Source organism: Lichenostomus cassidix, chromosome 4 (genome assembly GCF_008360975.1).
Source record: "Lichenostomus cassidix isolate B80296 chromosome 4, HeHo_3.0, whole genome shotgun sequence".
NCBI lineage: Eukaryota > Metazoa > Chordata > Aves > Passeriformes > Meliphagidae > Lichenostomus > Lichenostomus cassidix.
Genome location: NC_139484.1, coordinates 33,887,099 through 33,899,499, shown reverse-complemented (window position 1 = coordinate 33,899,499; position 12,401 = coordinate 33,887,099). Strand labels below are relative to the sequence as shown.

The following is a 12,401-nucleotide window of genomic DNA, read 5'->3' as shown; positions in this document are numbered from 1 at the left end:
CTGTGGGCAATGGGGCCTGCCGTGTTAACAACCATGGACGATCTCCAGGTCTGTCAACAAGGCATTTTACACACATAAATCCTATTATATTAGTCCAGGTCATGAGATGGAATGAACTGGCAGAGTTTTAATGAACTGAATCCTTTGCTTTAATAAAACCAATTTCTATTGGCTGAGAATATGTCTTTTGCTACAGAGTTTGGTGGTTCCAATAGCAATGACCAAAACACAGCAACAGCCTAGCAAATATCTACTAGTCCATCACAGTTCTGATGAGAGCTCCCTGATATTTACGTACTTCTCTTTCTGAAGGAAAGGTTGCCAAATTTGCCTAAGTTTGTGATAGCTTTGAGATGTGGACAACTTTCCATTAGAATTGAGAAGGCTTTGCCAAAATTATTTCCACTCAGGATGACTTAAAAGAATTGGAATCCAAACCTTTCAGTGTGAAAGGCTAGTACATTAACTCACAGCCCTTCTTTGCCTCCATTGTACTGTTAAATGCATAGCAAAAGCAAGCAAATAGTAGAAGAGATAAGTATGTTTGCTTGGGAATTACACTATAAAAAAAGAAAGAACAGAATGGACTTGGTGAAACACAGATGTTTTGTTTAGGGGAGCCAGAGGAGGATGCTTCTGGTTCTTCTCCAAAGAGGGGAAAAAAGCACAAGCACAGAATTTTGTCATTTAACAAAGCTGCTTTTTCAAGCACCAAGCTGGGAACCACACAAACCCAGCTCATTTTAGTACAGCCAAAAACCCACTAACAAAGTAGTGCCATCAACGACCAGAACTGGTAACCTGGGTCACTGTTGTGTCATTGAATAAGCATTATCCAGGACAACAAATACTCAAAAGTAGGCCGTAAATATGCAGGGACAGAGTACAGTGCCCAAAAACAAAGGCAGTTTGTTCACCAAGGTCTCCAAGACTTCAGATCATACAGTAACACTACACAGTGAAACTCTGTGCATGCACTAAGACAACACTTAGAGGAAGATGAACAGGAACCACTTCTTACCTTGAGCACATATATACTTTTAAACCTGCTGTGAATTTTTACCATTTAAATGGTACCAAGTATGGTAACAATGTCATCTAAGTGTAAAAACTCCAGCTTGAACAAGTCCATGGCCTTATGCTATTTCATTACTATTTCTCTTACTTATATATGTAGAAATAATAATTAAACCACTTATATTTAAACACTGCAGTTTGTAGAATCTGCCCAAAAGATGCTTTATGTCTGCTGTCCATGTGTACAACCCCTTTTATTCACAAGCCCTCTGCAGTATGAGCAGGACTGAGAAGTTGAAGAGTGAGACAAAAATGGCAGCGTCATGCTAAGTAACTTAGCAACGTGCATAACAGAGCACAACACTCCTGCTTAGATTAAACTCTGTCTCAGTGATACAGTTTGTTATTCTGCAGTGTGATTCTGCTTGCAGGCCTAGTCTTGGAAAGATATTTGGCACTACAGCAGAAAATAATTCATTACATCCCAGAAGTTATGCTTTGGTTTCTCACATGCAGTTCTTTCCCCTCAATTTGCTGGGGTGAAGGAAAAGAGAATTGAAAAAGCTACTTCAATAGGATGAGTGACCTACAAGTTTAGCTATGTCTAATAAACTAGTGGGTTTCTGCTGTGTACCTCAGCTCTTGTCGTGAATCTGCAAAGAACAAATAGAATTGCTAAACCACTAACACTCTGTGTTTCAGAAAAGCACTGTTTAGGATCAACACAGGACACCATTCTGCTGCATAACAGTGCTAGATTTTTACCTTACAGACTTGCAATCTTTCTAGTGTAAGCATATTGAGGTGTGATACTTCTATTCATTTAAAAAAATTGGCCTCAGTCAGTGACTAAGGTCAACGTAAGAAAATTAAATTGCTGGACTAGATTATTTCTGCTGGTAAACTGGATTTTTTTCTCCCTTCAGACATATGTGCTATCATCCATGCTCAGTTAGAATACTGAGATATTATCAGCTGAAACAACTAGTGGAAGAGTAATTAAAACATTACACCCCTCCCCCCTGAAACCTCGAACCATAGGAAAAAAACTGCTGTTGAGTTGCTAATCCCTTGGAGATAGAAAGGTCCCACCCTACTGATGCAAGATGAAAACAGGAATCTAACTTGCATACTTTACAGTGACTTCATCATTTAATTAAATTATGCATATGTGAGATGAGATAGTTTTCTGAAGATTTATGTCCAGAAGGATGTCTGCTCTGGAGCCAAACCTTCATTTACCTGTGGGTTAGCAGCCATAATAGTGTAATTCCCATCATCATCCAGGGTGGAGGCTGCAGTATGCAGCGAGCAAGTTCCATCAGGTTCTCTTTGAATCCGGTAGTGATCACTTCGTTTAGAAATTTGCTTCCCATCTTTAAACCAATAAATCTGCAGGAGAAAACCAGGCGCAGCTGGTAAGAGTTGGGTGCTCATTGTCATAATTTCTCAATTAATAGCACTAACGAATCTTAACTGCTGAAAAACTTTCTGGTTAGTATTAAAAGAAAACCTCTATAATCAACTCCTCATTCCATGAACCACTTTCACTAACAGTTACAAGATTATCAGTGGACCAAAGAGAAAGAACAGCTTCACCATTTTCCAACAAGATATACAGGTGCAAAAGGGCTAGATATTTCAAGAACTGAAACTAAATGTCATCACAAAGAAAAGTTCTCAGAGAAGATTACTTATTTTACATTTATTTTGGTTAAATCTGAAGGGGTTACAGAAAGAACTTAAGAATGCTATTGCTTTCTTTTCAGAAAATAAAAACATAAACCAAGATAATGATAGGCTTAATTAATTCAACGATGAATAAAATAGGAGCAATGATCTCACTGTTGAAACATCCGTTTTGTTTCATATCCATTCTGCTGACTGGACTGGACCAAAATGCCAGAGGGGACAGAGCTGCTCCTGCTGGCACTGAGCAGCTCAGTGTGTGGAGGGGCCAGCTCAGTGTAGTGACATGATTGAAACTAGCAGTGTCACCCCAGTGTGACAGGCCAGCCACACAAGTGGACAGCTTTGCAAAGTAATAGGAAATACTTCAAAGCAAACCAGCACATCAACATCCGTTAATAACTGCATGCCAACACCAGCACAGTTCCAAGCTGCACAGAACAGTTACACTGGCTGTCAAACAGAGGTCTTTTCCAGTACTTTTGATACATAATTTTATTCTCTGGCTGACCCAAGACATACTTCCAATGAGCCAAAGAAATGATGTATGCAGGATAATATCTTATAGTAATCCATGAATTACACATACACAGAAAAAGTATTTTTAGTGCCTCAAACTTGAAGGGAAAAAAATTGACCTAGCTTTCAGGATTTTTTAAAATATTATAATAATAATGCAAAATCCCAAACTGATATCTGCTGGAATCAAAAGTAAAGTCTGTGTATGCATGAACACACACAGAGGAATATCTAAAAAATGTTATATTAGAAAGGTTGTACTCAGCTGCCCAAACCTATATTTAAGTAGAACATTACTTACTTGTAGTTTCTGAAATGTACTATGTCATGACATCAGTTGCGTTCAGCATTTTAGATATTTGTGCAGATACCAACACCATTTTTATGAGGTCAACTCATATAAAGTACAACTGCATTTGTCCTGTCCTGCTGAGACTATTTAGCATGAGGAAAACACACACATTTTACTCAGTCTCATTCATGAAGTGGGAATTTGGGTCTTAAGAGTGAGGAAAGAGCACTGGCTCTCTAGTAAAAAATGAAGTGACAAAGCAAAGCACTATTCCATTCCTGGTAGAGTTTAACCTGCTGGGTTCTTCATATATGCCAACATTTCAATGCTTGAAATTCACTCTCGAAATTCACTTGGGGGAAAAATTAAGGGTATACTTTTGAATTTCACAAAAAACAAGGACGATTTTTTTGGAGAAAATGAGTGGAAATTTTCCTTACTGTGTATGATTTTTACACTAACAAGCATTATACGTAAGTTGAAATGATTTCATTTCCTCAATAGCTGGTTATACTTGTTTCCCATTTTGTCTGTCAGCAGCCTTGCAGAGACTCTGTGGTCCTAACAAAAGATTTAGTCATGTCTTCTTGTCTGCTGACAGAGCACTTACTGGAGATGCAAGAGATATTTGATCACTTATATACACATGCTAATGGGTGCTAAAACAACATAGCTGCAAAAAATGAGTTTTAACTTGCATGCTTTACATGTGTCAAAATGTTGCTTGGAAATCTACTGCATTAAGTAGTAACTAATAACTTATCAGAAATATCAGGAGACGTGCATGGAAATACACACAAATATTAACTGAACCAGCTATCCAAACATCATGTATATGTTGCCCAATACTTCAACTAACTTTAAAAGCATTGGCAGTATGCATGAGCAGTAAATTCTTAATATTACCTTTATCTGACACAGAGTTAATAAGTAAAACACCACCACTGCAGGAGACAATGGCCCTTGCAGTGAAGTATTTTCTTTCTAGAATAACTTTCAATAAATGTACCATTAAACTGCGTAAGCACTGAACACTGCATCTGGATTGCTTTTATTTGCACCAGATTTTCAGAAACCAGTGTGTAATGACTAGGAATACAATGGAATACACAGTACAAAGGGAGGTTTGATCTTAGGCAGCACAGGCATTTTTAATCACCAAGAATTATATTCAGCCATGTGAAGAGTGAGCAGTATGAGATTCATGTAACATTTGTGTCTCAATCAACCTCTTGCATGGCATTGTTCTAATTCTGAGGAGAAATAATCCCTTAAAAAGAATATTCCATAGTTCCTCCTGTAGCACCACAGGTTTCTCATTTTGATGAGAAAATAGTTTTACATTACACCAAAGGTTATAGTGAAAAGTAGACTCAGATTTAGAAAGTCATATATATGAAGACAGAATTTGCACATCAGTATTCAATTTATATGGCATGTTCAGGGGAAAAAATAATCAAGCCAATAACCCTGCTTAGAAAAATCTCTTGTAATGAATGCCAGATTTTAGAAACACTACAGTCCTTCCCTAAGCCATTCCTTGGCAGACCTGACAGAATACTTAGAAGGGAGGAGCTTCAAGTTAGTAAATTATTTCCAGCTTTTCATTTGCCAAAGTAAAAAAAACTTATTCACGAGCAACACTTCCAGATTCAACAAATGACAGAAGGGCAGCCCTCAGCCATTGAGCTTTTCAAAATTGCTCTTTTGGCATGCTTTGGCATATGAGGGGGAGATACAGCCTTGGACATTTGCAAAGCCCAGCTAACAAGTAGCCATACAACAGGGCTGATATTGGTTCCATCCCAAGCAACTTAACAAATCACACAAAGCATCTGCGAGTGAATGGAACAAAGGTCCATAGTTCCAGGTGCAAGAGCAAATCACTTCTTAATGTGCACGCTTTGACACTGCAGGAAAACAGAACATTAGCTGTGAATCATAAGGCATTCACATCAGATGCTCCTCTGTAAGGGCATGCTTTAGGGGAAGTAATAAGAATGTGGTTTCTTGGCTGTGCAATCCTTATTGCCCCAGTGAGGGAAAGGAGACATCCTCTTTCATCTGTCTTAAATCAGACAGAGAAACCACACCTTAATTGGAAACTGTGGAAATTAGGGAATGGTTGACTCAGGCTGACTCATAATAGGTTATCTAGCAACTTAGTCATAAGCCTCAGGCAGAAAGAGTATCTCTGCACACACTGCACTTCTGTCAGCAACAGAGCCATTTGTCTTCCACCCTTGTTCAGCGCAACAGACTTACCTTCGGTCATCTCAGAAGTAATGCTAGACATGAAAAGTTTGGTTTCAGTCAGACTAGGCTTATCTTCTCAGTGTGTGTCTTCAGTGCAAAGCAGGAGTGCTTTTTTGATGTAAGTGTACTGATCAAGCCCCCTTACTTTGCAGTGGTTCACATCATGTTGTGCTCTTGGAGCACAGAACTGGATTCCTTTCAGATGAAACTAAGCCAGAAAATGTGCTCCAGGAACTCATCTAATGTGCTGCATCTGCTTCAGTCTGTGAGATGAGATTAGAGCTAGCCTGGAGCAAAACCTTCTGAAACGTGTGCAGGGATGGATATCTCATACTACAGATTTGCTTTTTCTGGTCTGCACTACTTGCTGATGTAGATGTAGTTCTCTGCTGTTCTTTCTCTACTACCTGATGAAGTCCTTTTTTTTAACAGCTTGTACAGTATCACACACATGTATCATTGGGCATGTAAAGTCACTTGTATTTATCTCTGTTCAAAATCCTCAATACCTGTAAAACGTACACTAGAGCAGAGATTTGGATGTCAGTGCTGCTGTGAAGATCTTATGTAACAGATAGGGCAACTTTTATCTTGCCTAAGAAGACAAGAGCCCCTATCCACGAGAGGTCACTGTAAGAGCTGCAAGGACCTCCTTGGGAAGACACTGCCTTTGGCAAAGGAGTTGAAGAAGCTGCTGCCATTTGCCTGCTGCATAATGAGTCCGTCGATTGCCAAGCAATTTTTGAAATAGTTATATGCAACCTACCCTGTCTTCTGGAAGGCATTCTTCTAGACTACTGACATCACAGAACTGGTACTTTTACATTTGCTACAAGGAAATGCTTCCCAAGCCCAACCCTCCTTCAGAAGTTCATCACTAAAACCTCACCATAATGCCTCATTTTGCTGTTGGGATATATGGAAGCTTATGGTATTTTCTTATGCCTTCTTCTAAATCCCAGTAAAATTTAGTCTTCTTAGTGTGTGTAGGTGCTGAAGAATGAGAAATACCACGCTGGCTCCTGAACTAGAACCCACATATTTTTGCATCAGCATGTTGTCATGCCTGAACTTAGTGAGATGAGGTGGTTTTGGGACTCCTGTGCCAGCTCACGTGGGGTTTTCTAGCACTGCACTGCATTCTGTCCTCCAGATGTACCCTGGAGGTAACTCTGAAAATGACAGAAGCATACTTACAGGTAAAATAACTGTGAAGAAATCTCAGGAGGGAGTAACTGAGAGCAGAAGCCTTATAGTAGGATTTTTGACTAGTTTTTGACAAACTCCAATTATGCCAAAAGAGATTCGGCAGTTTATGCCAGATAGGAGTCTTTCTTGTCAAGTGTGAATGTCTCCTGTTCCAGTAAGATACAGCCCAGAGAGTCCAAAGCCTGATGCTAAAGTACCAACACAGAACTCTTCAGAGAAATTCTAGAAACATTTACCCTCTTTTCTTACCTTTGGCTTTGGATTTCCTGCCACTTTGCATGTAAATGTGACTGGCATTCCCTCAAAGATTTTGTAGTGCTTCAGCTTGATTTCAAAATATGGTGACATACTGTTATCAACAGGTTCATCTCCATGTTGCACTTCATCATCTGATTCTTCCACAGGAGATCTCTCCAGCCTGTATTCAATCTCACTGATCAACCTTTGCTCAAAGCTGGAGACTTTATATTCCTGTCAAACAAGAGGTATATATTAGTGTGCAGCTTCAACACATTGTTTGAGAAGATACGATCCTAATGTTTGGGTTTTTTTATTTTACTGATCTTTAACAATCCATTAAGTTTTTACATTTAAAAGGAAACTGTATCTTGTTGAAGAAAAACACTATAATCCATGTCTCCAATAACTTCCCTGTGAAACAATCAAGACAGCTGGTATGAGGCAAAAACTGTATATCATGTTGCCTTAAGGTCTAATTTATAAGGGAAAGTAAGTCATTGGTTGCTTTCTTTCCATTTTTCAAAAAATCCTATAAGAATAAGAGTATTCTGAGGCAGTTCATAAAGACTAAAGAAACACTAATATTTCCTTGCGGGTACAGACAGATTTAGGGTGGGTTTTGTTTCCAGATGGCTAGAAGACCATATGGTTCACATCTGCTATTTGCATAGGACTGTACCAGAGGCTGAACCAGAAAGAGAAAATTATTTTGTTTACAGTTGCCTGAAAAATGAGGGAAAAAAAGAAGAGAAAATGGCAACAGCGGCAGTCCATGACTGTTGTTTCCCTTTACTCCTGTTGCTATGGTCCCCTTTGTGTGGCCAAAAGTATAACTTTTTCCTTAAAAACAAAATTTATCGTAAGAGTATTGAAGATATAACAAGAAGAGCAGAAAGGTTCATCAAGCGTAAAACACTACCACTTGTTTGAATTTGCTATGATTTACTGTGATATACATGGTTATTTGCTTTCTTGAACTGTCTCCTTTGCAGTACAGAATTCCTAGTGAATTTCAGTGATGACATTGATAATGTCAGGACATAAAATGGCTCAGAAGCAGGGAAAAAAAGAAAAATCAGTCAATGTTCTTCTCAGTCAGCAGAAATTCAGACACTCTTTCAAATTACCTTTGGCCATTGTATCTGACCCTTATTGGATTTAAGACTGAACATGCATCTCATGCAAAGTGTCTTTTCACATTCCCATCCTCTGTCACTGCCTCTGGTCTGAGAATGACGTGATGTCTTTCTGCCATTGGTTACAGAACTAATGATAACCCTTAATAACAGAAAAAAAACCAGAAGAACAGAGAAATACCTTGCAAACTGCAGATAGTTTTAAAATTTCTTTGTTCCCTGAAGTGCATCATAAAAGTAAACCATGAAGTACACAACACAGTTAGTATCATATCAGTGTATGTTAATGGTACAGCACTAAGATAGTGGAGCACATGATGATTGCTGTTAAACTGTCTGCACTCACACAGTCAGGCCTCTAGAACAACTTGAACATCCTGAAGGGAATGCAGCCCAATTCTCCATGCTTATTAATGCTAAATGACTTATTAACAATAAGCAAGAACAGTAGAATAGAAGGGAAAGAGAAAAAAAATAGACAAAAACAACAAGACAGAAAAAGGTGAAAATGTTAACCTTTTGAATATCCACAGGACTCACTACAGAAGCACCAACAGAGCGAGCTTCCTGCAAGAGTAGAAAAAAAGATCAAGAGGCAGAAAGAAGACCAAGAGATATGACAGTTCTTCAGAGTTTTTATCAGGAGAATGTACTTTGTGTGGCACCATAAGCAAACGAATGCTACACATTTCTGAAGTGCAACTCTGGCATCTGAACAATGGAGAGTGTGTACCTAACCTTTCAAGCAGACTTTCTGTTGTGGTTTTGGTCTGCGCCCATAAAGTGCATATTACATAAATAATGAGAAGATAGTTTCAAGATAGTAGATGTATTTTTGCCTTGAGAGACTTAAAGGTCAGGACAGAACAGGACAAAGGGAAGAGTTTAAAGCAGAGAGCAGACATTTGAGAAGTCTCAGCCTTATGGAAAAACTGAGCAACAGGCATGTGATCCTCCAGTTTACTTCACTAATATATAACATATGACTTCTGTAATCAATAACCATCCTATCCTGTGTACATTTATTGTCTTATGTAGAACTTTATTTTAATGACAATCATAGCGTGTAAAGAAGAAAAATTGAAAGGCATTTTTCCTATGAAATTGTAGAGTTATGTAGCACCTGTATAGCAGGATCTTCTTCTGGTTCCTGTATATTGAAGACAGTTGCAGCGCTGTCTGCTCCCAGCAATCGACGAGCCATTTTTTCCTCATATGTTAATCTCTGAAAAAAAATAAAAAGGGGATGAGGGGAGAGGGAAACAAAAGAAAAGATATTATTTCTCCAACTACAAAGTAGTAGTCAGCCATGCTTAAAGTTAATAAAAGAGAGCAGCAATACGTTTCTAGCAGAATTTTTTTTACCACCATTTGTAATGCATTTTTTTTGTATTACAAGCGACTCTTTTGGCTTAAGCAACCCTTGCCCTGACTCTGCCATTTGTTTCCATCCTCCTGCCAGGAACTTGGGTAGGAATGAGCAATAGGAACTGCTTAAATCAGCATGGCCATCAGAAGAGGGCGTATCAAATCATCCCAAATCTTACTCCTAGTCATTCTGCTCAGTTTTTACATTAGAACCACAAGGCAGAAAGCTCTGCTAAAAATGATAAGGAGATCCTATTCTACTTGAACATTCTGTCAAAAATACAAAAAAAAGTATTCTTTTAGATTTTAAAATTTCTATTTACTTCTTACTTTTCTCAATTGGAAATTGAGGAGACAGCTTATGAAAGATAATTTACACTCAGTAGACAAAATGAGTTAAAGGAAAACCTTATTGTATAATTCAATTATTTCATTATTAGTTTTCTTTCTGCATTCAAAAATGCAGTCCAAATCAACATTTAAAAAAATGCAAGTTTATGGAAGACAAACTCATTTCATGGTGAAATACCTCATTTAAAATGAAATGAATGAAGAATGAAGATTGTAAACATTGCATCTATTTCATGCTTGCACTTTTAAAAAAGCTCATTTAATATATTTTTTTTTAATAATCATATTGCAGCTAAACTAGCAGGCTGAAACTCATGACAATTAGGTAGCAGTGTTGTCTTGGTTACCAGTGTCTAAGAAAATAATGCATTTTTCTTCACTTAAATTTCTTCTGCAATCACTCCATGTACCCACAGCCACGATTACAAATACAGAATTTACCCAAGACAGGAATGTGCAACGCAAAAGACTCAAGGCAAGCAAAAAAATGGAATTTATTTAATTCAAGCTCCCACATCATCTGATCACAGTTGGTCCCTTTTTTTTTTTTTACTTTTACCTTGGGCCATGTGGGCATCCTGAGGACATTCCATTCATTTGCCCAGGCCAAACATCTCTCTCACTTTCCAAAATAGGCATTGACAGTCATTCTCAGCCCACCTCCTTGGAAAAAAACAGGAACTAATACACTATGACAGTGATTTTGCTCAACTGCTACAGAAAACTGCCAAACCCTATGCAGTCAATGGAGAAAGGTAAGCTTTACAGAAGCACCAGTCACTCTGAACATTCTCCCTGCTTCACTCCATTGACCTTATTGAGAACTGGAATCCAGCAGCTGTTGATAGACAGTCTGACTCAATAAGCTTTCTTGAACTACACCACCACAGTTCAAAGCTCACACCTGGTAGCAAACTCGGTCAACTTCTCAGCATGATCTTGGGAAATTTAAAATTTCACTTCCTTTCAAAGTGACAAAGAGGCATCCCAAGGTACTGAGATGCTTTTTAAAACATTTTCTTGACAAAAGATGGGTGACAGTTTACATTTTTAAAATTACTTTCCTCTTAAAAGAAATTCCTGCTTTGAAGATAGTATCTTAATAACTGTAAAAAATTCTTGCAAAGTTGCTTCTCCTCAACTCTGAGCAGGAAGAATTTGGTATTTTATCTTTTATGTGTATCCTAAAGTGCACAAAAATGAACGGAGATCTTTGTGGCTGTGCATTTCCATTGCTTGATAGGCTCATTTTACCTCATTTCTTGACTCCTCAAGCAGATCATTAACTCTTGAGTAAGTTAGTACCATGGGTTATTTCTATTTTATTGGTCAAAAGAAGTGCCCCAGCTGCAGAATATAATGATGCCTGATTCCTACTGGTTTGCTTCTCACAATGAACTGCCTTGTCCTCCTCTGATGTCCGGTTACCACCTATTCCTTCCCCCACTGTCCAGTGGCTGGGCACAAGGTAGAATGAGCCTGGACTGAAAAGGAGCTATGCATGTTCATCCACTCAGTGATGAACAAGTCTAAAGCAAATGGCCTTTCAGGCTCAAAAAGCCCTTAAGGTACAAACTGTGCAGGCTTCTTATGCAAATTCCCAATTTTTAAGATTTCCATTGCTTTATTAATTCCAAGAAAAGTTGTCAAACAGGAGAAGGAATGATAGAACAAAATGTACACTACCATTCCTTTTAGAAATGCAGTTTTGAGAATTCAATTGAAACTAATAAATACATAAAAAACAATCTACAACAATTAGTTTATATGCAGCGTATCTCAGAAACGACCAATGATGCTCACTCCCACCCACTTCCATTCCCCAGGGTATTTTATGTTTTTATACCGGTTGCCCATTGTTCAAAAGGTCTTCTTTGAAGCGAAGTTTTCTCTCCAGATCCTGAATTACAGCATCTTTTGACCCTTGAATCTCTTCATCTGATGCTATCCTAGCAGTTCTGCCTGTTTTCTTGGGAAATCCCCTGCAAAACAGTACCAAAAAAAAAAATCATGAGCTTTCCTGAGATAATTAATCTTTAGGAATTTATCTGAAATCACTGCTATTAATGAAGAAAACATTGTGCCTTTGAAACTAGAGGTCTGACATCTTTCTTACAATGCTGTCCCTACTAACTCACACTACTAATTAAATGGTTAGTTTAAGGACAAGTAATACTATGCTTTATTTGTGCTTTAGTTAAAATAGCACTCAGGATTGCTTGGCAATGGCTGTAAACACCATACACAGAGATGAAACTGATGAGCAGTGGCAATAAAGCAAAATGAGAGGAAACATGAAAGAGAAAGCATGACTAGATAAGTGG

At 38.2% G+C, this 12,401-nt stretch overlaps 1 protein-coding gene across 3 annotated transcripts in view; it reads right to left on the bottom strand.

Annotated features, from left to right (window-relative positions):
• Nucleotides 1-12,401, bottom strand: part of PALLD (palladin, cytoskeletal associated protein) — a 190,356-nt gene that overhangs the window by 12,820 nt on the left and 165,135 nt on the right. For 2 of the 3 annotated variants that reach the window (XM_085058643.1, XM_085058642.1), the window contains 4 exons: nucleotides 11,924-12,059; nucleotides 9,482-9,583; nucleotides 7,232-7,453; nucleotides 2,260-2,409 (listed from right to left, as the gene is read on the bottom strand). In XM_085058643.1, the coding sequence (XP_084914769.1) occupies nucleotides 2,260-2,409; nucleotides 7,232-7,453; nucleotides 9,482-9,583; nucleotides 11,924-12,059 (610 nt within the window). Of the gene's footprint in view, nucleotides 1-2,259; nucleotides 2,410-7,231; nucleotides 7,454-8,874; nucleotides 8,926-9,481; nucleotides 9,584-11,923; nucleotides 12,060-12,401 lie in introns of all 3 variants that reach the window. The other variant, XM_085058641.1, reaches the window with a different exon arrangement.